We start from the raw sequence: 26,604 nt of genomic DNA on the forward strand, positions 1-26,604 counted from the left end.
AAGCCTAACTGATAGACAAGCTGGTTGGTTTCTTGCAAACATGCACGAGGAGGATGTGTAAATAGCACGTATGAGAAAACGTAGCCTAGAATCGCATTTGAGATTAAGAAAAAGATAGACAATGGAACTCTGTTGAATTTGTCAGCACAAGCTGCAAGGAAACCTATTTAACGCTTTGCAAAACGTAGCCCTGGGCACATATAGTAAACCTAATCTGACCCCGAGATTGCATCCTAGGTGCAAGTTTCTAAATAAATGATAATTCTAATGTTCAAATAATGTTTGTATACATAACAGCAATCAAAATACCAAGTCTGATTACTAATATCCCAGCAAGAAGTCTAATGGATGTCTAATAGAGGTCAAAACATAAACAACTTGACTAAATCAAGACTAAAATTAGGCTGTCAGTGAAAATCTAACAGATGTCTAAGAATAGCCCTAAACTGGGCGGATCATTAGATACACAGATATGAATGACTACCCATGTGAGGGGTGTCTAAACTGTTGGTTTGAGAACTAGCCTACTTTTGAACAATTGTTAGTCTAATAGTGTTGGTAGCCCAAATTTAGCCTTTCTTTAGCCAAGCCATTGTGTTTAACTGTCTATTAGACAACTTTGTGGGGCACAAAGTGTTAAATAACAATCACAGGTCCTGACCAAGACGTTACAAATCGAATTTGTCTAATTAATCTATCAACCAGCAAAGTACAAAGAAAACTGCTCCAATTCATTCACTTGTTTTCATTCATTCCTTTAAGTGTCGCAATGTATATATTACCGTAAAGTAGGCAATAATGAATAGGGTGTAGGGGTGATTTTGTATACAGCCCTCGACACTTCCAGGCAGGCATGTTGAGGCAAGTTGGCACTAAAGTCTGCAGGACACTGGTTTGATGACCTGTTTTTTTAAACCATTTATTAAAATGCAAATCCATTCAACTAGGTGGAGCTTATGGAATGACTGAAATATTGCAGTTACCATGGTAACCACATTAAACAAAACAATGCTTATGAACAGTTTCATAAGGCATTATATTACATTCAATGATTTGTATTGACTGCTGCAGACACATTGACAGGTCTGTCATTTTGGAAAGGTCAACATGAATGGCAATACAAATTCAGAGACTCCACAACATTCACAGCCTTTAGTTAAAAAAATGCTGAGTTTTAAATTCTTAGAAGAAATGAAATGATCTTTTACAGATAAAATTGTGTTTGTGTTTTATTATATGTATTAACTTAACTGTCATGTTAATGTCATATTAGTTAACTGTCACAATAATTCCTTACACAGTAAACATCGCACACCCTACCTGTGCACGTTCTCCATGGCTGCAACCTCAGCAAGAGCAGCTAAGCTGAAGAAGGCCGGGAGGCTGCCGGGCGCATCTGTCAAGTCTGCTTCTGCTGATCTCGGGTCAGTGTAGCAAACCCCTCTATTGCATAATGTCTCTTGAGTGAATGGCTTTTCATCTTGATTCTTGGTCTGATCCTTAGATTTGTCTTCTGCTGCAACAGAGAAATGATTTTAAAGAATCCAGTCATATCAGTGACCTAAAATTTCCACCATGCTGAGTTGAAGTGACATAGTTAATGTGGTTGGTTTTATCAGAGTAATCTTTTATTGGCCAATACTATTATTTATTTCTGGTTGTGGTACATGTGTTACAAACATGTCTGTAATCTACTGTGGAATCAGTGGTTAAGTTCTGTTATTGCAATATATCAGCAATATATATCAGTCAAGCATATCACCCACTGTGCTGAATGAAAGAGGCACGTGAAAATTTATAAAGCTCATTTCCCACATGCTGGAGGTTTGAAATGATGACAGTGAAATGAGGCTTGTTTATTATAAATGTTGTCTATAAAGAATAATTACTTTAAATGCAAAGAATTTGATTTGTTGCTTAGTGGGTGAACCCTAAATACATGTTTATAATATTTGCAAAGGCTTCATTTTATTTATTTATATATAATGTTTTTTCTACTACAATGCAAATCAAAATCCTAAAACAAATCGCAAAAAGTTCCATCAAATGGTTTCCTGTAATAACTTAATTAAATTTATAAAAGTAAACTATTAAACTATTAAAGTGTTATTTTATATTGATATTCATTCATTCATTTTCCTTCGGCTTAGTCTCTTTATTTATCTGGGGTCGCCACAGCGAAATGAACCGCCAACTTATCCAGCATATGTTTTACACAGCACATGCCCTTCCAGCCGCAACCCAGTACTGGGAAACATCCATTCACACTAATGCACACACATACACTACGGCCAATTTAGCTCATTCAATTCAACTATAGTGCATGTCTTTGGACTGTGGGGGAACCGAAGCACCCGGAGGAAACCCACGCCAACACAGGGAGAACATTCAAACTGAACACAGAAATGCCAAATGGCCCAGTGGAACTCAAACCAGCGACCATCTTGCTGTGAGGTGACAATGCTAACCACTGAGCCACTGTGTTGCCTACATATTAATATGTTATAGCATAATAATGATTTAAACAACTTAAATGACAATAAAATGAAAAAACATTTAAGAAATAATGCTATACTTTGATTCAAACTATTACATATTTGTTAAAATAATATATGAATGAATAAATTATAGATTATATTGTAAATTGATACGAACATCTTACGAACAAACAGGTAAAAACCAAGCGGCAACCTCCCGCTCTCCCTCAGGAAGCCAATATGGAAGTAACTAAAACTGCAATTCATCCGAAATTCTGCTAGTCCTGGCCACTACTGGCTCCAAAACAGAGCAAATTTCAATTGAGCCCACTGTTAGAATGGCCAACTTTACAGCAGAAAAAAAGGTGTTTACAGCCTGGTACAAAAAATGATTTTGGTTAATACAGCTAATATTCAGGTGAATTTTTTTATAACTCATCCGTTTCCTTTATATTAAGTTTTATAAAGTTTGCATAATTAAGGGAGTGGCCACTTGAGTGACAGCTAGGTCTCGTTGGTCGCAGTCACGTCACCTCAGCTGAATCCTGCAGATTAGCCACTGAACTCGGCATATTTATCGTATTTCTGTGTTGTTTTATGTGGCTTTACAGAGTCAACTGCCTTTTGGACTTGTTTCCTACAATTATTAGATGGCATGGCATGCTGAGAGCACTTAATTGTGCTCACAAACCATTCACGTGGCCTCCGTTTCCCATGTGAGTAAAGTTATATACTTATATACCATCTCTAAACATGTATTTGTTTTATTTAAGATCATTTATCGTTTATATTTATATTTAGAGCTGTAATGCACTTCAGAATCTGATGAATTGATTAGCTGTAGGCTCTAGCGTTGTCATCTGAAGCGTTGTCATACAGTGTTATGCTGTTATTTCATCAATAGTCTTACATTAACTAACACGGACTATATCTGAAGTGTTTGGAAGTAATTCGCGTTTTCCTTCTGTTAAAAAACGTCATAAGAACAATGTTTAGTGGCTCAATGTATTACAGCAGTGTTTTTAAAAGTCTAAACACTTTATTGATATAGTTTACAACCAAGCACAAGTGGTCAGAATACAAACGAGTCACAGGTGATAAAGTATTAAGCATTCTCCCAAAGTAAAGTGTGTCTGAACCAGGTCCAAGCTAAATGCCAGCAGGTGTCTGGAGCTCCGCTCACTCTCCGCCTCTTTGCCCTTGTTTGGTATCCTGCCGTGGGTGTGATGAAGCTGGAGCAAAATGGCGACGGTTGGCCGCGCCTACTTGTGGCTTCTTTTGCACTCTTCAGAAACCTATGGGTGACGTCACGGACACTATGTCTATATATTTTACAGTCTATGGTAAAAACTAGAATTTTGAAGGATAGTGGAAAAGAATTCATTTAAAATAACAGTGAATTAAACTGGAAACAGAAAGCCGCTCCTACATATATAGATCTTGTGAGGGATGTAATGAAACATTTGGAACTGAAGAAAATCAGATTCTCCCAAAAAAGAAAGAAGACAAATTCAATAAAATCAGGCAACCTTTCATGGCTTACTTTAAAAACATTAATTCTGCAAGAAATAGTTGAATTGAAGAAGATCAGACCAATTTAGTTTAAAACAGAAGATTATTATTATTTTATTTATTATTTATTTATTATAGTATTTATCTCATTATTTATTTCCTTTTTGTAACTTTACTTTAATTGTAATATTATGATTTTTTTATTGTATTAATCTGTTATTACTATACTTATTTATGGATTGTTTGTATATTGCATGCTTTATTGTCAATTGTGGTGTGAATGTTTGTTGGACCAAAGTTGTAAGTTGTTATGTTTTAATGTCTAAAAAAATAATAAAAAAGGTTTAAAAAAAATAATAAAATGACAGTGAATTAGTTTATATGCTCAAATGGCACATTATATTATTTGATGCATAAACTACTGTTAAACTGAATTACATTTTTAAAGGGTTTTTGTATAAATAAGTCAATTTAACTAAGAAAAAAATAAACAAGACATTCCAATATAAAGGGGAAGAAAGCATTTCAATTATTAGTGTAAAGCAATGGTCTCAAACTTAATTTCTGGAAGGCCACAGCTCTGCATAGTTCAGCTTTAACCACCTCCAAATCACACCTGCTTAATAATCTCTATTGGTTTTGAACGACTTGATTATTTGGATCAGCTGCATTTGATTAGGTTTGGAACAAAACTGTGCAGACCTGCGGCCCTCCAGAAATTGAGTTTGAGACCTATGGTTTAAAAGAGTACACAACGTCTCTGGACTAAATTAGCTACTGAGAAATGTTCAATAAAACTCTGCAACAGGAAACTGTGGCTCAGCTCACCCTCTGCAGGTGAAACACGACCATCAGCCGTGCGCACCAAATGTGTGATTTTATTCTTCCGAGCCTTTCTTTTCTGACTTCCCACAGGTATGTCCAAAATCTTCTGCGGTTCGGGAGAAGGAGACACACACGGACTGCTCGACTTCACCGCTGGACTGCTTTCTGTAGCCACAGGCTCAAACATGGCGACTTCTAAAATAAATCAATAAATACATGAACAAATAAAAAAAGAAGAAACAACATCACAATGCAGACATTCTGAAAATAAATGATGCTTTAGGCATACAAAATGGGATTCATCTAGCTGTATTGTGGCTTACTGGACGATAGTATTTACATAAAGGTGGCACGGGTGCCCATTTAAGGAAAGACTACACAATGACCTAGATATGACCACGTTCAATTCTTTGTGGCAGGAAATACTGAAACACCAGATAAACCACGGACAAACAACAACCAATACAAACGGGCACAGTTTCCAACACTCACACACACACACACACACACGTGACATTTGAACAGAAAATGAAAAACAGTTTTTAATGGCTGTGCAGTTTCACCTTTGTCTGTGCCACTGGATTTCTCCTTCCTGTGTTTGTACTTGTTCACTATCTTGTGGAATAAGGTCTTTTTCTGAGATGAGGATGAACCTAATTTCAAAAGCAATAAAATAGCAAAAAAAATAAAATAATAAAAAAAATACAACACAGCATGCTATGTTAGATGGAGATCATGTCATTCTGAACATGAGATGACTAGTTCCTAAGAAAGTAAAGCCAATGAGGAAATGAGGAGTGTGTGTGGGCCTTGAGGAAGTGATGTCAGTTTCCATGCATGGAGCGCACTCACCCTTGCAGGTTTTGGGCGGTTCGGGAGGGCTGGACGTACTGTTTTTTTTCTTCTTGGTGACCGCCACGCTCTTTTTGTCAAATGTCAGGGGGCTGTACTGTGGTAAGCTGTTGAACTTTTTCTCGAACTCCTCCTCAAGCTTTCCTAGTCTGAGAAGTTTATAGACAGTAAAGCATTAGGTGTGTCTGTGTGCAGCTTCTGCTCACCTGAATTCAGGCTCTTCTAGATTAACTCCAATCTTGCACAGTGACATACAATGGAACTGTATACTGGTAAACTATGATCATGGGGTGACAAATATGAGTATGGTGCATGCTTGAAATGTGTAATGTTATGCTACGTAAGAGTTACTCATCGAATGCACAGAAATGGACGGCTTTTGAGAAATGCGTCAAGTTAGTTTACAACATTATTTTCAACAATTAAACGTATTAAGATGATTATTTGTACTTGATGATTCATAATATGCAATTAAAAGGGGAAAAAGTGCATACACAGGCAAAACAAAATAAATACACTGACTATACCTTGAGCTCTTACGAGGCTAAATGGTGGGTTTGTTTGAGAAACTGATAATTTATAACATTATATCAATCAGCCCTGAGCATGTTGGTTAACTTTTTTAGCCTTTAGTGTAGGGCTGCATGATATTGAAAAAATCTGACATCGCGATTTGTTTTTCTGCGGTATATATTATGATTTACATTGCGGTATATATTGTGGTATATTTTGTGATGTGATGTATATCTGATAATATTTTTTTCTTCTGGAAAAAGTCTTATTAGTTTTATTTCGACTTCAATAAAAGGAGTTTTGAATTTTTAAAAAAATATTTTTGGAACAAAATTATTAGCCCCTTTATTTTTTTCGAGAGTGTACAGAACAAACCATGGTTATAGAATAACTTGCCTAATTACCCTAACCTGCCTAGTTCCCCTTATTAAGCTAGTTAAGCCTTTAAATGTCACTTTAAGCTGTATAGAAGTGTCTTAAAAAACATCAAGTAAAATATTATTTACTGTCAGCATAGCAAAGATAAAATAAATCAGTTATTAGAAACAGTTTTTTAAAACTATTATGCTTAGAAATGTGTTGATTCAATCTTCCCTCCATTAAACAGAAATTGGGGAAAAAAATAAACAGGGGTGATAATAATTCAGGGGGGCTAATAATTCTGACTTCAACTGTATATTGGTATATATTGTGATATATATTGCGGTATATTTTGAGATATATCTATCTATCTATCTATATATATATATATATATATATATATATATATATATATATATATATATAATTATTGTGATATATATTGCAGCATATATTGTGGTATATATTGTGGTATATTTTGTGATATATATTGTGGTATATTTTGTGATATATATTGCGGTATATATTGTGGTATATTTTGTATATATTGTGATATATATTGCGGTATATATTGTGGTATATTTTGTATATATTGTGATATATATTGCGGTATATATTGCGGTACATATTATCATATATATTGCGGTATATATTGTGATATGTATTGCATTATATATTGTGATATATATTGCGGTATATATTGTGATATATTGCGGTACATATTATAATATATATTGTGATATATATTGCGGTATATAATGTGATATATTGCGGTATATTTTGCTGTACATTTCATGATATATATTGCGGTATATATTGTGATATATATTGCATTATACATTGTGCTATATATTGCGGTATATTATTCACCATGTCTTTGGACTGTGGGGAAAACCAGAGCACCCGGAAGAAACCCACACCAACACAGGGAGAACTTGCAAACTCCACACAGAAATGCCAACTGACCAAGCCAGGACCTTCACGCTGTGAGGCAATAGTGCTAACCACTGAGCCACCTTGTCGTCCCTATTATATCATATTTATAAATAAATAAATATATCTTGAGTTCTACAGTGGAGGTCCAAAAACCCTGAGAAACACTTTCTTGAATAAAACGCTAGAAAGCACAATTTATACTCTTTTGTGGTGTTGTCACTTTTGCAGAATAAAACACAAAGGTGTCAAAAAGGGAAAGTATGTATTTTGGCAAGCATATCAGCCTGAATTGTGTTAAATTTTAGCATGCACAAAATGCATAGGCAACAAAAAAAGTTCACGAAGCATACTATTTATGTAACATATTTCTATTGTATCATATTTATATTAAACATAATTTGCGGTTCATTTTGCTGTAGCGACTACTGATAAAAATGGGAATGGCTTAAGGGAATAGCTCTAAAAATACACCAATGGGCTTAGTCCCTTTATTAATCAGGGATGGCCACAGTGGAATGAACCGCCAACTTATCCAGCATATGTTTTATGTAGCGGATGCCCTTCCAGCTGCAACCCATCACTGGGAAACCTCCATACACACTTATTCACACATAACTACGGTCAATTTTAGCCTATACCACATGACTATGAACTTGTGGGGAAAACTGGAGCATCCGAAGGAAACCCACGCGAACACAGGGAGAGCATGCAAACTCCACCTAGAAATGCCAACTAGCCCAGCCGAGGCTTGAACCAGCAGCCTTCTTGTTGTGATGCGATCGTGCTACCTACTGAGTCGTTCTTCTGTACATTCCTTAATAAGCCTTGTGTTATCGCAAATCATACAATTAAAACACAGAGCAAATAAAAAAAGTTATACAATATTTAGCACAACTACACTTTTACTTAGCAAATTACCATAACAGCAACATGCTTGAATAAAGATATACATTTTCATTGACACCACTTTAAGCCCCGACATGATTATATTTCAGTGATTTTGTAGATTATGTTTGTAGAAAATTGCCTTTTTTATAATCTGATTAATCAGCTAGTTAAAAGCAGCCTCAATAGGATGAATAATAACAAAAGAATAACTCTTTTACAGGAATAATCACTGCATCCTCAGTGAATAATGTGATGGAGAAATTCCAGCTCACCCTGGGGTGGTTTCATCTTTAGACTTGGACTTCTTGAGTTTCTTCGGGTTGCTGGTAGCAGCTTGAGAAAATCCCCAGTTCTCGTCATTCCAGCTGCCCTCATGATCTGACACACTCCCTCGCATTGAACCTCTTTTTCCTAGAAAACAAACCAGAAACATGTTTTTCATTCATTCATAAATTCTTTCACTTTCACGTTAAATTATTTCAAATCCCAGCCATCCGAATCATATTGAAGGGATAGTTCAGCAAAACATTCTGTCATGATATCCTCCCCCTCATCTTATTCCAAAACTAGTTGAGCTTCTTTTTTTCTGTTAAACACTAAAGAAGATATTTTGAAGAATGTTACCAGTCATACCTGTCAACCCTCCCGTTTTTCCCTGGATTCTTCCGTATTTTACAATTCTATCCCACTATCACAGGGGTGACCAAGCCTGTTCCTGGAGAGACACCTTCCTGCAAATTTCAGTAGCAACCCATATCAAACACACCTGCCTGTAATTATCACGTGGTGTTCAGGTCCTAATTAATTGGTTCAGGTGTGTTTGATATGGGTAGCAACTGAAATCTACAGGAAGGTGGCTCTCCAGAAACAAGGTTGGCCACCCCTGCACTATCATCTCGTAAAGGTATTTTCCCGTATTTCTCCCACATTTTCAGTCTTTCTCTGAAGGGTGGCAATAAACATTAAAGAGCCAATCCTCCCTATTTGCAACCTATACCGCTGAACCACCAGGGGACATTCCTTGCTCTTAAATGTGAGTCGGTTCTGTGCTTTTATTTTGATTAGGCATGAAAACACTTAAATATGAACATAAAAACGGTGCGATTCATTTCTTTTCCATTACAGGTGCCGTCGGCCCTCTTATACAATCCTCAAAACAGTCATATTGCGGATGCATGACTGTTAACTGAAATGCTCTATAGTGATAAATATACGCTGTTTCCAAACTGATTTTGTATGCGTGATTTGAAGCAGAGTGAAAGTCTGGGTTCTGGGTGTGTGTTTGAACAGACATATAAACATAATTGATAATAATACCATCCAACAAATTCGATCTTGGTAGGGGTTTTTTCAAACACAACTAATTTTGTTCTAAATAAGCATAAGAATTTAGGAAAGCAGTCAAATGCTTTCATTATAACGTTAGATGTGTGTATTTTTAAAGTAGCAGTAGGTAGTGCTGTCACCTCACAGCAAGAAGGTTGCTGGTTCGAACCTCGGCTCAGTTGGCGTTTCTGTGTGGAGTTTTCATGTTCTCCCTGCCTCCGCGTGGGTTTACTCTGGGTGCTCCGGTTTTCCCCACAGTCCAAAGACATGCGGTACAGGTGAATTGGCTAGGCTAAATTGTCCGTAGTGTATGAGTGTGTGTGTGAATGTGTGTGGATGTTTCCCAGAGATGGGTTGCGGCTGGAAGGGCATCAGCTATGTAAAAACTTGCTGGATAAGTTGGCGGTTCATTCCACAGTGGCGACCCCAGATTAATAAAGGGACTAAGCCGACAAGAAAATGAATGAATGAATGAATGAAAATTACTGACTAGGCATGGGCCAGTCTATTATTGACCGTTTAACTGTTTGTTTACGAGAAAACATCTCCAGAAGAACAGATTTAGCAATGTGGGGATTTTATTAGGGGGGGGTGGGTCCCTTATTATGCTGGACATATCCCTTATTTTCACATCCCAATGTTGACAAGTATGACCACAGTATCGATGACAAAGGCTACCAGTTTCCAACATTCTTCGAAATCTCTTCTTTTGTGTTTAACCCACACACACAAAATCTCATTAACTCAAAGACTTGTAGTCACTTGAGGGTGAGTAAATGATTTGGTGTATTTTTAGAGCTATTCCCTTAAGGGTAAAAACTAAATTAAATTCAGTACAATACGAGATCAAATAAATATATCTTCAGCTCTAGAGTGGAAGTCCAATGACCCTCAAAAACACGTTTTTAGATAAAATGCTAGAAAGCACAGTACTCTTTCTGTGGTGTTGTCACATTGCAGAATAAAACACAGAGGCGTTAAAAACGGGAAGTATATTTTTTCCATGCTACTACTTGCCCCACATCATTAATTGGAACTAACCGGTTATCAGTTTCACATCCAGCATATGATAAAATCAACAAAATGCAGAACGCATTACCTCTGTCTACATTTGCTCTCAGCGATGTGAGCATCCCTTCAGACACCAGAGTCTTATAAAGCGCTCCTTTACAGCTTCTCTCAGACTTCCTGGACCCACAGACCTCCTGCTTCACCTCTGGGTCTTTATCTTCCTGTCTGCTTTCAAGTGGTTTGGCGTCAGAGTCTTCTTTCTCGTCCACTTCTGTTGGCTCCATGGGAGAGAATTGCAACATTGCGTCCTCCATGCCACAAGGGGGCTCCACTTTTACATCAAATTCATCCTCACACTCTGTTTTAGGGGTCATGGGAGCTTCCTCGGTTATCATCTCAACATCCTGAGGCTTATTTGCAACTTTGTCTTCATCTTCTTCCTCTTCTTGCATGGCGTCGTCTTTTAACTTCAGTTGTTTTTTTGGTTTGGGTTTTGTTTTCTTCTTCACAGACGGAGATTGTTCCGCAGTCGGGCTGCTTTCGCTCTCTGAGGGACGGGGTTTCTTCTTGGGCGTCTCTTCTGAACCCCAAGCTCCTTTCACTACCGCTTCGATGGTGAACGTCACGCTGTCCAGGTCCGACTCGGGCGACTGCCGTTTCTTCATCTTTTTAGGCGAAGCCGGATTTTCATCTGACTCCTTGTTTTCTTTCTTCTTTTTCTTCTTCTTGGGTGTTTTACATGGGCTGGTTTCAGTAGGGGTAGACGAAGTTGAGCCGGAGGTAGAGGATGATGAAGATGTGGTGTGAGGAAGCTCAGAAGTTTCTTTCTGCTCTTCACGGTCTGGGATTTCTGTGCTACTCTGAGCACATAAAGAGGAAGAACCGCCAGACGGCTGAGATGATCGAGCTTCCATCTTTTCAGCCTCAGAGGCCAAACACATCTATATATGGATGGACAATGACATCATGTTATGATGGAGCTTTGTGATGAAAAGAAACAGTGGTATTGATATTCTAGTCTAATAGGCCAGTGTTTCCCAACCCTGTTCCCAAAGGCACACCAACATTACACAATTTTAACCTCTCCCTAATCAAACACACTTGAATCAAACTCATCACAACTTTAGAAGAGGCTCCAAAACCTGAAGTAAATGGGTGAGATAATTTTGTAGTTTTAACTTTGTCGCTCAGAGTGGCGATCTGTTGCAAATGCAGGTCTGTGTATGTCTACAGCACGGAGAATACAACAGGCCTCTGAGGGAGCTGAGAGAGGATCATGTGAGCTCTAATGGTGCTTCTATTGGCTGTCGCTCAAGAAAGTCACTCTTCATTTGCATAAAGTTAAAGGATTCTCAACTTTGCCAGTAAGCAGATCGAACTTCTAATTTAAAATATGTAACTCCAAATCGTTTAAAATACAAGTTGTTTAGATAAAATGTTTAGATTTCACAGATATACAAATGGGTCATGTGTACATGCAACATATTTCAAAATATATCAGAAATGGTTTATCTATGAATATGATAACATATAGAGTATATTTACGAGGTTCAAGTAACATTTATAGGTTTTGATGAATAGGTTACTATTTGTTAACACTTTACATTTAAGTACAGTTTTCTTTTTACTTTAAAAATAGTAGCCTACTATCTTTAATTAGCTTTGAAAAGCACATTTTAAATGTTGACTTTTTATTTTGTTAGTCTTTATTTACATTTTTTTATACCTATAAGCAGTACAGTGTTAATGTTCAAACTATTTTTAATTACTAAAGTGTCTGACAATAATAAATATACTTAATAATAGGAATTAATCTGCCTCGTCATTATGGTGTTACTTGGAGAGACAATTTTTTTTCTGAGGTGGTACTTGATGAAAAATTGAGAACCACTGGGCTACTGGATGTCATATAAGCTGCATGAATGTCAAAATGAAATTGTGTTCACAACCCATTTTATTTTAATATTGAACCGTTGATTTGAAATGTTAGTAATTGATTGTGAAGTAACTGCAAAGTAAAGACTACATTGTCACCATATGTCAAATTGGTAGTTTGTAAATGCTTTAAATAATATAAAATACGATAAAACTACACTAATTAACAATAAAATAAAATGTTATTCATTTGGATCCAACACTGTGAAAAATATTGTGTTCCACACAACTGATTCGTGTCGGGACAACATGAAGGAATTAAGTTAACCAGCTAGTTTACAAATTTGAGTAGATTGAACAAAAGACAATTATGTTGTCCCTAAATAAAACTCAACAATTGTGTTGTTTCAGCTCATTTTAAACAAGTAGTTTGAACAAATGGCAAACATATTTTTGAGTGTTTTTAATTGTGAAACAATATATTTAATTAAAAAAGGTCTCAGACTTTAGTCAAGTAGTATTTTACTGTCACAAATCCTGTTCTTTATCAATATTTCTGTCTTATTTTCCTTAAAAAACATCTAAATATTATTAAAACAACATGTACTAACTGCATTAACATATTGCTAAGTACATTCAGCAAATGCATATTGTATACAACTGGTCATTTTTTATACATTATATAAGTGGCTCCTAAAGTGGGGGTCAAGGGACAATGAGGATTGCTTGGTGATTTCCAAAAATCAAAGAAATTTTTATTAAACTATTTTTTATATTTTTTAACTATTTTATCCACCTTCCAATGATTAAAAATAATATTTAATAGTTATATATATAAAAAAACAATATGCTAATTAAAAACCCATCACTTTTTCAATGATTTTTTCCCCCATTGGATTGTGACCCCTTCTGTGATTGTTATATTAACATGTATTATATATAATATAATATGTTATATTAATTTACAGCACTAGTTAAACTTTAACACCTTTACGGCACGCACAAAGGCTACATTAAAAATAAAGGCCATAAATGAACATGGATAATGATCTCCAAGTGGTGGTCTCCTAAATAAAACCAAGAATAGACTTGTGCTGTAAACATTATACCCACCAGTCTCAACAGGTGAGGTTAATATTAAATTAAACAAATGAATAATTGACTATGAAAAAGTATCTTGTTGTTAGACTGTTGCATTTTGTGTTGGCAATATGCTTGTGTTTATATGGAATTTTTGGTGTGTGTGCATTGTTGTGTGCTATATTTGTATGTTTAAAACCACCTCGGAGGATAGTGGGGGTTGCGAGTCACTGGAATTGTTATTTTTGGGATCACAGAGTGAAAAGTTTGGGAACCCCTGCATTATTCACCTTATTCTTTGCCGACGAGCGGGTGCAGCCATTTGTTTCTTTTTGGCTCGAGACTTTCGGTTTCATTCACTTCCATTAATTTTTAGACATTAAAAACTGCTCGTTTTGCTGTTTGATGTTGCAAACTGATATTTCCTTATTATATTAATCTACTTAGTCTGTATAGTCATACAAACATTTGTTTGTAGAGCAAGTAGTTTGACCGTTTTCTGCCGTTTATTATTCCTAGTCATTTCTCCCATAGGCGACTGAATCAGAAGTTCTAAAACAATCGCGAAAACAGGCGCACTTCCGCATTTTAGAATAAGGTCAATACAACTTAAGTAAATGACAATAATAAAGTTTTTTTTTTTAACCTAAAGACTGATTCAAGTTTAAAAAGAGATAAATGATTAGTATTTTCCACCCCCACCTATATGATAGAGTAAAATACTACATATCAAGTCAATTTTAGTGACTTAATAATATATAAACATCCACCAGGTGGCAGCATATGCATCAAAATCATCCTTGCATTCATTACATAACATTGCCTGCCACTGTCCATGCCAACCGGTCAACACCAGCCACTGCCTCACTGATCTTTAATTCTGCACTATAATATCAAATACTGCATGCAGCACAAGATTCATCCTCATGTCTTGTAATGTTTCATTATCCTGTGTGTGTGTGTGGGATGTTGATGTACCTCAGCGAGCTGGAAAAGGGCCGACTGGCCACACTGTCTCCCTTCAGATGCTGACGGAGACCTACTGGAAGAGATCTGCTACAGAGACACACAAACACACACATTATAACCACTGACTAGAACAAGAGCATTAGGAAAGTGATTTTTGAACATGCAAAACGTGATGTGACACTAATAGGGTATTATAGGAGGTTGCAAGGGTGTTGCTATGTGGTTGCTAAGAGGTTTTTTGCAGTTAATAAAGATATTTCATAAGCAAACTGCACTGTGCAGGAACACTTTCCTTCTTTTGAAAAAGCAAAGAGTCAGTATTTTAAATCATAAAGAAATAAAAATAATGATGTTTCCCCTATAATAACAAAAATAAGTTTTAAATAGGGCTGCATAATATATCGTTTCAGCATCAATATCGCAATGTGATCATTTACCATAGTCACATCGCGAGTAAACACAACGTTGAGTCTGGATTATAACTGATCATTTCGCAAGTGTTTTTGAGGCCTCTGACAGTGAGGATTTTAAAAGCATTCAGGCTTAAGAAATAGTTTGTAACTTAAACAATTTAAAAAATGATTAATTTTATTGAATTGTTTATAAAACGAGAGACTAAGCAGTATTATCTTACATTTGATTATTCAATTACTGTACATCTGAATACAGTTCGACTCCTCAGAAAACGACAATAAGCTGTTTATTTAACTTGTATCTTTTTATTTATTGATTTTATCTATGCTTGTTGATCGTTTCTTATATTTTATGCATATACACTCTCCTACAGAGTCGGCCCAATCAATCTAAAATTGTGTTCACAACCCATTTTACTTTAATGCAGAACTGTTGATTTTAAGCATTATTGCAAAGTAATGGCAAAGTAAATGCTGCATTATCACCATGTGTCAAATTGGTAGTTTGTACTTTACATTTACATTTAGTCATTTAGCAGACGCTTTTATCCAAAGCGACTTACAAATGAGGACAAAGAAGCAATTTACACAACTATAAGAGCAACAATGAATAAGTGCTGTAGGCAAGTTTCAGGTCTGTAAAGTGTAAGAAGGAAAGTATTAGTAATTATTATTATTATTTTTTTTTACTTACTTTAAATAATATAGAAATACAATAAAACCACACCAAATAAATATAAAATGCTATCAATTTGGATCCTACAATGTGAAAAACACTGGGTTCCACGCAATCGATTTGTGTTGGGACAACATGAAGGAACTAACTTATTCGTTTTTACAAGTAGATTGTACATAAAACAATTAAGCTGTCCCCAGATAAAACTCAATACTTGTGTGTTTCACACATTTTTTTGAGTGTATTTTAATTCACTACTGCGTGAAACAATATATTCAATTAAAAAATGGTCTCTGACTTTATGCAAGTAGTATTTCATTTTCACAAATGGATTTTAAAAGCATTCATGCTTAAGAAATTGTTCCATTTGTAACTTTGACAAATTAAACAATTAATTTTATTAAATTGAGTATAAAACGAAGACTATATATATATATATATATATATATATATAATTTTTTGCAAATAGTTATGCAACTAGTGTAGTAAATAATATAATAAAGTTGTATTCATATTGTAATATATATAGCAGATTTAAAAATATTGATATTTTCCAATATCGTGCAGCCCTATTTTTAAATATGTACAAGTTGTTATTAAGCCATTTCAGTGCTTTTGTCCAGTTTTATTAGTAACCCTGCAGGCTCAGGACATCATGACGCCATATTTACGTTGTACCCCAACGTCGTAGAGATGGTGGATTTTGTTTGGAAATGAAAATCGGGTTGATGTCAGAACCCAAAGTCAATGTCCAACCTAAAATCAACAAAATATCAGCGTCTAATCATGTTACTCCTTGACGTTGTGTGGATGTTACCACTATGACATCTATCAGACGTTGGGGTTTGGTCACTTTCCAACACAACCTTAAATCAACCAAATATCAATGTCATTACTGGACGTCAAAATAACATTCTTAGACGGTAGCTAGACATTGAGTTTTGGTCACCTGTCGTCATGATCTAAAACTAACCTAATATTAACGTCTTATGATGTTGTGTGCCTGCTGGGAACAGACAAGCACTATCCTTAAAGTTATTTAAGTTAATGAGAAATGCAACAACTCAAAAAAAATAAAATAAAACGGAAACCAGAGCACCCGGAAGAAACCCATGCCAATACAGGGAGAGCATGCAAACTCCACACAGAAATGGCAACTGACCCAGCCGGCACTCGAGCTAGCGACCTTCTTGCTGTGAGGCGAACGTGCTACCCACTGCGCCACCGTGATGCCCATTTTTATGTATAGACTATGCATTTTATATTGTATTTACATTGAATATTTTATTCAACAACAACAACACTGCCTAAAAACAGCAATCCTCATGTGTTACATTCTGTGCCACCATTAATAGTGATTTTAAAAATAAAAATTCAGCTTTAAACTACATTCCTTGCATCACATTCTTTCTTGATTATTTTGTGACACCATTTCAGAAGAGAAGTGCTAACAAAAAGCAAAGAAAGCCAGCTGATTTGTCTTATTAATGACACTGACAAGATCTGGCACCAACAAAAGCAACAACTTGAAACGCAGCAGTATCAAAATGGCTGCATGGATGGAGGAAGTTGGTATTCTCTCAGGTAAAACACCAGCAAAAGCAGAAGTGACGAGTATTACTGGCACTCTGTAAGTCACTGAAGGTTTCTGCTGTGGTCATTGACTGACAAATATTTGCTTACATAGCGAAAACTAGCAATTGGTTAACAAAAGTTCTGTGGGGAAAAAAAGGCAGAATGTTTTAGCTTATATTTCAGGTTTTAGCAATTGAAGTTTACAATAATCTACTAAAATACCCTGCTTTTTACCTAACTTTTTGGTTCCTAGAATGTTTTTTATATTAGCTGAAAGTTAGCGATTAGTTTGTATAACATTATACTAACATATAATTTAATTCAAAACATTTTCCTTTTCTATTAATAAATGTATAATTGTAATTATAAATCTAAAAGTTATTTGAACAAACACATAAGGTTAGTTGCTATATTGTGATTCATAAATATGATTTGAATCCTCTCGTTAAGTGCAAGTCCATCATTTTTTTTTTATCTATGCTGCAGTTCATAACATAATTTTTTTTTCAAATCATTACAAAATCAAAGTATATACAGCAATAGTGATCTTTGCCCTATTTATAAGCTCTAATAAATATGTCATTCTAGTTTACAGTATTTAAGATATTAAGCTCTAATTCATAGATTAGACAAATATGTTATTGCTGTATTATTTCATATTATTATTATTCATTCATTCCTTCATTTTTCTTCGGCTCTCATTTTTAGAAGTTGCCACAGCGAAATGAACCGCCAACTACTCCAGCATATGTTTTACACAGCACATGCACTTCCAACTGCAACCCAGTACTGGGAAAATATTATTATTTATTTTTTAAAAAGATATTCCAATATTTTGAGTTTATATATTATTCTTGTTATTTTATGTTTTGCTAAGCTGAACTTTTTTAACCTTTGTCAATTTGTATGACAATGTTTTAGTAAAATTGTAAAATAACAAAAAAAATTAAAAACATCATGTTTATAAGTTATTGCAAGATTTTTAAGCAGCAAAGATACCTGGAATCAAGGAATAAAAGTATACTTCCTCACCATATCTAGCATAACTTTAATTAACATAACATAATTTTACATTGTTCTTAGTGCATGACATAAACTACAGAAGAGTCAAACTTATAATAGTAAAAGTTTTTAAGCTTTTTGGTCATTTTTGAGTGAGGTGCTAATGATCTAATCCAATTCAATCAACTATGCTAAGCTAAGCTAAAAATACTGCCGCCAGACCCAGAGATCAGCTGAATGAATTAAAAATTGGATTGTTTCTTTGATACTAGGTGGAAACGGTAATGATCACACCTAGGCATGGGATGATACCTGTTTTCAAGGTTTACCACGGTTAGGAAAAGTCAAGGTTTTAAAACCATTACCATCTTCTGTCATAATGTTACTATGGTATATGTAACTTTTTTATGTTGTCAAAGACCTTTTTTAGGGCAACAGTATCTCCAGCAGAAAAGGACCATCCACATTAAAAGCTACTGGTCGGGCTTAACGGTGCAAAAGACAACACTATTCAGACCAAAATTGCTGTGATGTTGCTGGACAAGATTAAAAGCTGACATTCCTATCATATACAGCATATCTGATTTTTTGATCTATTTTTATACAGCATATATATTTTTTCATGGCATCTGTTTGTATATATTTTTATACTCATGTATGTAGTATATATTTTTATTAAAATATTGATCATTAAATTCAGCGATTCAGCAGACATTTGTAATGTTATAGACCTGAACAGTGCAGTTGCTTACTTTATATCCAAAGAAAAGAAAGGTATCCAGAGATGCCTTTTCAACACAAGAAATCTGTTGTTGAAACTAACAAAGACAGCAGAAGTCAAGGATTTATATGAATTATTTAGCCTGACATGTTTACTGTAAATGTTTTAAATGTTCATTTATTTATTTTCTTTCAGCATAGTCCCTTATTTATTTAGAGGTTGCCACAGCGGAATGAACCGACAACTATTCCGGTGCATGGTTTACACAGCGGATGCCCTTCCAGCCGCAACCCAGTACTGGGAAATGTCTTAAATGTTTCTTAAATTAAAATATGTTGTGTTTTGTTGTTGCTTTTCATAGATATTTACACTAGATATCGCATATGGACCCTGAGTATGCGTCAATGGCACCGCCACATTTATACAGTGCTCCCAGGACAAATGTCATTCAACCGCACTAGTCAAGACTAAAGCCAATCTGGAGATATTAGACTTTAGCACTGTATAGCACTAAATACCAGGCTTATGCTAGTTTTGTTGAATAAAATAGGCAAACAATGTACATGAAATACGATAAAAAAAGATACTGCGTTGCCAGAAACTTTATTTACGAGTGAATTATTCCCTCAGAATTAGAAGTGAAAGCTGGAGAGAGGATGTGTTTCAGGACAAAGTTTAGATCAAATTTAACAGGGAGGGTGGATAATACATTTCCATGCACACAAACACACACTTTGTCATCAATGCCCGTGCAGTCACTGATCTATCGATGTAAAAATATGATGTAAAATCATAATTTTTGTAATTTAAAAAAAAATTTGCATCCTGACTACCGGGAAAACTCCTGATCATAGATATATGTATATATGTGCGTGTATCTATGGCTCCGATGGCCAGCCCTCCACTGCATCTTGATCCCACATTCATTTTAAAGGAGCGCTACCCTATATTAAAATGGTGGCTCTATTGACGCATTCCTTTCAACAGACAACAATAGCGTAGGCGATGTTTAATGTAAATATCTATGGTTGCTTTTTACCCAGACATTTAGAAGGAACATATTTTAGAGCAGTGATCACAATATCATGAAACCGTGATATTGTTATCATACCGTCATAACCTTAAACCTTAACTACAGCTGACCCTTTGGATTGGATCACAAAAACTCATGTTAAATTAGTTTAGTACTGTACCTCAGCCAGCTGAAACAGGGGTGATTTAACACAACTCTTGGGCAGGTCTGGTGAGCTTGGCTGAGACGGTCCAGAAGCCTAAGGAGGTCATAAAAGTGAACATAATCAGTGTTCAGATGTAATTTAAAGAACCCACTAGAAAAGCTTTGACTGTCCCTCACCTCTACATGTGTAAGTGAGCTTGTGTCCTCTGCATTCTTACTTCCTCCAGCTGACTGTGCTGGACTGGAAGAAATCTGAGAAGAAGTCCAACAAAACACGTTCAGATCATTAGGCAAATCATTTACACGTTCACAGGCAACCATCCGTATCTGAGACGTCTCAGCGCTAAGTAGGGTATTATGGGTCTGACAGACAAGTTTTTTAGGTAATCTCACCTCAGCCAGCTGGAAAAGGGCTGATTTCCCAGTGTGCTTAGCAACATCTGTGCATCCAGTCTGGGAAGAGCTGGAGGAAATCTGAAAGCATTCAAAAAATAAAGAAATGAAATCAGTGGAGTAGAACAAGCCATAAACAAACAATCTTAAATCAACATTCGCCTTGAAGCGACCGCTGGCATTTACAACTCAACACCTCCCTCTGTTGACAGTTTGATGGAAAAGCCACAGGTAGAGTCAATAAAATAAAAAATATATATAGCCATCAATTACGCTGTCTAAACAGGAAGTGACAGATAACGTGACTGGAGATGAGCTGTGCTTGAAAACTAAGCATCAGCAATGGAAAAACATACAAATGATTATGTCAACATTTTGTTTAATGAAATCCACTGACTTAGGCTATTTTAGTAGTATTTCAAATAAACATAATTATAGCTTTAATAATATTCAGATTAAAAAAATATATAATATTATATATATTATAGTGTCTAGTACACATTTTGATATTTTACTTTTACTGATAATGGTCTGTCGTAATTGAGTGTAAAATTCATCTTTAAGTAAAATTTAAACAACCTTTTTTTGACTTTAAAATATATACAAGAACAAGTGATCAAACTAAATGTTCTATTATAATTACTGAAATCATTTAGTGGTTTGTAGTATATTAAAAATACTTAAATAATTATTAATAAAATTTAAAAATAAATAAAATAAATTACTGAAAAATTAATTGGTCTTTAGAGCTGAACCGTAATGCTTATATATTTTTATTATATCATTAAATATTTTTTCTAAATATGCCTTATAAGATTTTTGGGCATACAGGGTTCTCATGGTTTTTCTCCTTGTTTGATCAGGCCAGTGATTCAGATTTTTACATGACCTGCCAAAATTTCTACTGGCCCCACCAAATAAAATAAAAATAAAAAAAAGGGAAGAGAAGTTAATAGCTATTTTTAGCCACATATTTTAAATAATGCGTCAAAAATAACGTCTGTGAATCTAGAATTTGAATACTTAAAAAATGTGGATAAACGTATAATGAGCGAAATTCAAAGTTTTATGCAAACAAAAAGAGCAGTATGGAAAATGTGGAGGTATTTTATAGCAGTTCGAAATTATTTAACAAAAGGTGGCTGACTTGTCAAACGGACGGCACATTGTGCAAAACATCACTTCATTTTTTTGTCGTGTTGTTCCCACAATGTCTGCTTCCAAGACTTTAGAAACAGACATTTTCTTTTAGCCTTATAATTGGATGTTGCCGCCATGTTGCCGTTTCTTCGCTGTACTGGTTGTTACCATATTACAGAAAAAAAGCATGCCTTTAAACATCAAATCAGATTAGAGGAACCGAAAGGCAATATGGTGTTTACGAAGATTGACAAACTGAATTAGATTTTTAAATGATTTAAACCGTATTTTAATAATAAAATTATATAATAAAATAAAACAATAGAATTTACTGATCTTTCCCTTCTTTACTTTTTTCATTTTTAAAAAGTAGCTGCACACCGATTATTTAAAGTTTAGATTTTTTTCTTTTATGCAACTGAAATGCATCAAAAAATAAATAATGCAATATATTATTTTGATTGAAAACAATATAACTGTAGTATATTTCTAATATGCAATTAAAATCCATAATAATACATATTATTTTAATACAATTTAATTGATTTCTTAATGTAATTTCTAAGCTTTATTTTCTGCTTTACTCCAAAAAAAACAACAACAATATTTTCTTTTTAACCATAAATGATTCCACAATTCTGAATAATTTAATTATAATTCTTATTTTTCCCAGTACTGGGTTGCAGCTTGAAGGGCATCTGTTGTGTAAAACATATGCTGGATAAGTTGGCGGTTCATTCCGCTGTGTCGACCCCAGATGAATAAAGGGACTAAAGCCGAAGAAAAATGCATGAATATTTCTTATTAAATCTTTTCAAATAGGGATGTTCGTTTCGTTTAATTTTGCCAACCGGCAACCGCTGCTCGTTAACCGAATATTAATTTAATAAAATAAATAATTTACGTGTCTATTTTGTGTCTGATACATTAAACATTGCATTTTAAAGTACTGATTTATTTTAAGATGTGAACAACAGCATACAGAACAACAGCACATCTTCAAGCACCTACAGCTATTCCAACAGCATAGAAAAACAGAATAAACTAAATATAAATAATAAAAGAAATGGTCCTGCCCTAGATATGTTTCATGTAAATGACAAGTTTAGATTACAAACCGAAAACACTGACTGAATTCTGTTTAAGAACCGGCATATGATGTTTGTTTGATCATGTGTTTTTTTTTTACTTCAAATAAAAACAGCAACCCCATCTCTGCTTTAATTTGATTAAAGAATGAAAAGACACGACTAACGCAACACGCTTTTTCCGCTTAGAGTTTATATTTTTTAACTGCGAGCACACAGTTTACAACGACAAAAACACTCGCCACGCAAGGCACCGCAAAACACTCGCGGCCATTAGTAAACTAATAAAAAGATGCCCCTCTCAACGCAAAAAGCGTGTTCGTTGTGATCGCCCCCTGATGCAGCCAATCATTTAAAAGTATATATAATAATATTTTTATTCATTTAACTGATACCATTAAATGTCGGTTAACGGTCAATCGGTTATTATGAGCAACCCTATTTTCAATATATATTGTAACGTTGTAATGTCTTTGAGGTAACTTTATTAATTATATGTGTCTATCCTAAACAATAGTCCAACGTTGTCTCAAAAATGTTTGGAAGGTTTTTAAATATAACTTAAACTTTAACTAAAGGTTTTAAAAGTAAATAAACAGCAAATTTTCTTTGTGCACCAACGCCAGTCATCAACCTGTGTGCGAGATAGCATTTAATAACAGAGAGATTCCGAAGATAACTCCTGGTTAAACATCCCATACAGCCAACAGGTAAAGCTCCTCTAAACAGATGATGTAATGCGATTTGTCCAAACATGGAGGCGCTGCCTTTTGTTTTGTATAAACCTCCCGTGGCCCTCTTCAGTGACAAATGCACAGCGCCGAAGGCAATTAGGATCACTTAGTTGCAGGAAAATGGAATTTACAGAGGATTAACAGGGGTGAGAGTCTGAGGAACCCGCAAGAACACACAAACAGCTCAGATCCCTCAATCACACACACACTGGCACACAAAACGCCTCGAAAGCTCCTCGATTTATGAAGTATGTGCCCCTCCTAATGGCACGCAAACCCAGTTTGGGGCCCAAAAACAGTGGTTTGAGTCTGTTTAGTCACAGGCCGCTGCTGTATCTGTGGAGATGGGCCTGTCACAGTCTATTTACGTGAGCACTGATCATGTGCTCATTATATCAGAGGTCTGCCGTGAGTACAGAATGATGCAGATTTGTCTCAATCACATCCAGATATGAGGACATGGATCTAGACTAATAACTGTTATTCTCATCTGGAGCTCTCTCTGTGTGTTCCTGGCTTTAAAAAGCCGTTTGACTGGAGCGATGGCTGTGTTCCTGCCGCAAAAATCTACAATTACAATGTAATTCATTTGAAATGTTATTTTTGTGGCGTATTTGCAATTTTTAAGATGCTGTTCTGACTTTCATTGTAGCTGCAGGAATATTACAATTAATTATGAATGGACGGATTTAAAAATACTGATACTTATACAATAAATAGTTTCATATGATTCTTCTATTTTTGCTAATTTAAAAATGCATATTCTGAGATTTGATAAGTATTCATTTTAACATTGATTTTAATCTTCATTCATTCATTTATTTATTTTCTTTTCCGTATAGTCCCTTTATTAATCTGGGGTCGCTATAGCGCAATGAACTGCCAACATATCCAGCACATGTTTTACGCAGCGGATGCCCTTCCTGCCGCAACCCATCACTGGGAAACATCCATCCACACTCATTCACACACATACACTGAGAATAATTTAGCCAACCCAATTCACCTATACCGCATGTAATCTTTGGAATGTGGGGGAAACTGGAGCACCCAGAGGAAACCCACGCAAACACGAGGAGAACATGCAAACTCTACACAGAAACGCCAACTGACCCAGCCGAGGCTCGAACCAGTAACCTTCTTGCTGTGAGGCGAACGTGCTACACACTGCTCCACCGATTTTAATCTTCTTATGAGATTTGAACATAATATAACACATGAGAAACAAGTATGGACACAAAAATATCCAAAATCATGCAACATGCAAACAATTTCAACCAATACCGACTTTCTAATACTAACAGTCTTTTATGTATAATCAATTCGGTGTTGTTCATAATTGACAATTTTAGTTTAGTTTTTTTAAGTTTAAAACTTAATTATTCCTAATAGTCATCAAAATCTGTCAATATGTCACACACAGGGTCCCCACACTTCAGATTCAAGAACTTTTCAAGGACTTTGCAGGTCCAGTGCTCACAAATTCAAGGATTTAATGTGGGACATTTCAAATAAGAGAAAAAGTTACATTGTGTTGCCTTGTTCAATACATTGTTGCACGTTACACGTGTCAAACACAAAACAAAGAAGCTTTACATCTTCTTCAATGTTAAGAAGTTTGGCCAAATGAAACAGTTCTGATATCCTATTTGCCATCTTATATCTACTTTGCATAAAATGTAATATATATATTTATTTATTCATTTTCTTTTTGGCTTAGTCTCATTATTAATCTGGGGTCGCCACAGTGGAATGAACCACCAACTTATTCAGCAAATTTTTTACGCAGCGGATGCCCTTCCAGCTGCAACCTATCACTGGAAAACATCCATACGCTCCCATTCACACATACACAACAGACAATTTAGCCTACCCAATTCACCAGTACAACATGTCTTAGGACTTGTGGGGAAAACCGGAGCACCCGGAGGAAACCCACGCAAGCACAGGGAAAACAAGCAAACTCCACACGGAAATACCAACTGACCCACCTGAGGCTCGAACCAGCGACCTTCTTGCTGTGAGGTGAACGTGCTACCCACTTTGCCACCATGCAGCCCCAACTTCTATTATAAGAACAGGCTTTAAATTTTTTATTCCCTCATGGGTTTACATTATCTTAAAAAGCAAAGCAATACACCAGTACAGTAAATAAACTATTTAGTTTAATACTAAAATTTAGAATATAAGTAGTATTGTTTGTGGGCGACATCGTGCAATGTATGTCAGTATGAAATTATGTGTGAAACATTTCATGTAACCCTAACCAATGCAAATCAAGCAAACTAGTATGCATAGTGACAAAGTAGGCAAAATCACAACACATAAGCAGACCAGAGGGAACAACATGGATTTTTTGTTTTTCCAGAACACATCCTGCTCAAAACAAATTCAAGCACTTTAAAGGACCTCTATTCATGCATGGTTATTTTCAAAAACTTTTAAGGATGTTGAATAATTTTTTTTTTTTAGATTCACAAGTTTTTAAGGATTCCAAGGACCAGTGGGACCCCTGCACACAGTCTATAAGTTTGCATTCAAAAAGAATGTCTTTTCACATACATTTTTATATGCATTAAATTGAAGTTGCTGTACCTCTCTGGCGGTCAGTGCGTGTTCCCCAGCTAACAGCAGCATGCTTAGGCCACCCATCTTATTGGGATCTATAATCACATAAGAAAAAAAAAAAGGATTTTACAAAGATACAAATAGTAAACATTAATTCATCAATCTCTGACTAAACGCATGCATGAAAATACTCACAACACATGCAAATACAGAAATGCACTGCAAATAGCACAGACAACAACGAAAATGTGTCAGGGGACCGCAAAAAGTTTATAGATTGCTTATTAGATATTGGGCTCTATTTTGACGGTACATGCGCTGAGCGATAACACAGGGCGCAAACGCTTTCAGGGCGTGTCAGAACGCATTTTTGCTCATTTAAGAATGGGAAAATCCGCTTTGCGCCGTTGCGCATAGTCTAAAAGGGTTGAGTTTATTTTCTTAATGAGTTATAGGTGTGTTTTGAGAATAAACCAATTAAAGTCTCATCTCC

At 35.4% G+C, this 26,604-nt stretch overlaps 1 protein-coding gene and 1 long non-coding RNA gene across 16 annotated transcripts in view; one reads left to right on the forward strand and one right to left on the reverse strand.

Annotated features, from left to right (window-relative positions):
- The window catches only part of LOC147835087 (uncharacterized), a 33,810-nt gene extending 28,766 nt beyond the window's left edge, over positions 1 to 5,044 (forward strand). The window contains exons 2-3 of the long non-coding RNA XR_015501276.1: positions 1,302 to 1,424; positions 4,905 to 5,044. This is a non-coding gene — a long non-coding RNA (uncharacterized LOC147835087). The remainder of the gene's footprint in view (positions 1 to 1,301; positions 1,425 to 4,904) is intronic.
- Positions 1 to 26,604, reverse strand: part of bbx (BBX high mobility group box domain containing) — a 56,247-nt gene that overhangs the window by 3,808 nt on the left and 25,835 nt on the right. For 6 of the 15 annotated variants that reach the window (XM_087270870.1, XM_087270867.1, XM_087270871.1 and 3 more), the window contains 11 exons: positions 26,139 to 26,206; positions 20,582 to 20,662; positions 20,366 to 20,440; positions 20,205 to 20,282; positions 14,634 to 14,711; positions 10,789 to 11,641; positions 8,636 to 8,774; positions 5,667 to 5,815; positions 5,378 to 5,467; positions 4,818 to 5,009; positions 1,321 to 1,516 (listed from right to left, as the gene is read on the reverse strand). In XM_087270870.1, coding sequence (XP_087126996.1) covers positions 1,321 to 1,516; positions 4,818 to 5,009; positions 5,378 to 5,467; positions 5,667 to 5,815; positions 8,636 to 8,774; positions 10,789 to 11,641; positions 14,634 to 14,711; positions 20,205 to 20,282; positions 20,366 to 20,440; positions 20,582 to 20,662; positions 26,139 to 26,206 — 1,999 coding nt within the window. The remainder of the gene's footprint in view (positions 1 to 1,320; positions 1,517 to 4,817; positions 5,010 to 5,377; positions 5,468 to 5,666; positions 5,816 to 8,635; positions 8,775 to 10,788; positions 11,642 to 14,633; positions 14,712 to 20,204; positions 20,283 to 20,365; positions 20,441 to 20,581; positions 20,663 to 26,138; positions 26,207 to 26,604) is intronic. The other 9 variants (XM_087270874.1, XM_087270876.1, XM_087270873.1 and 6 more) reach the window with 5 other exon arrangements.

The sequence above is a fragment of the Danio rerio genome, chromosome 10, assembly GCF_052040795.2.
Source record: "Danio rerio strain M-AB ecotype USA chromosome 10, GRCz13ab, whole genome shotgun sequence".
Taxonomy (NCBI): domain Eukaryota; kingdom Metazoa; phylum Chordata; class Actinopteri; order Cypriniformes; family Danionidae; genus Danio; species Danio rerio.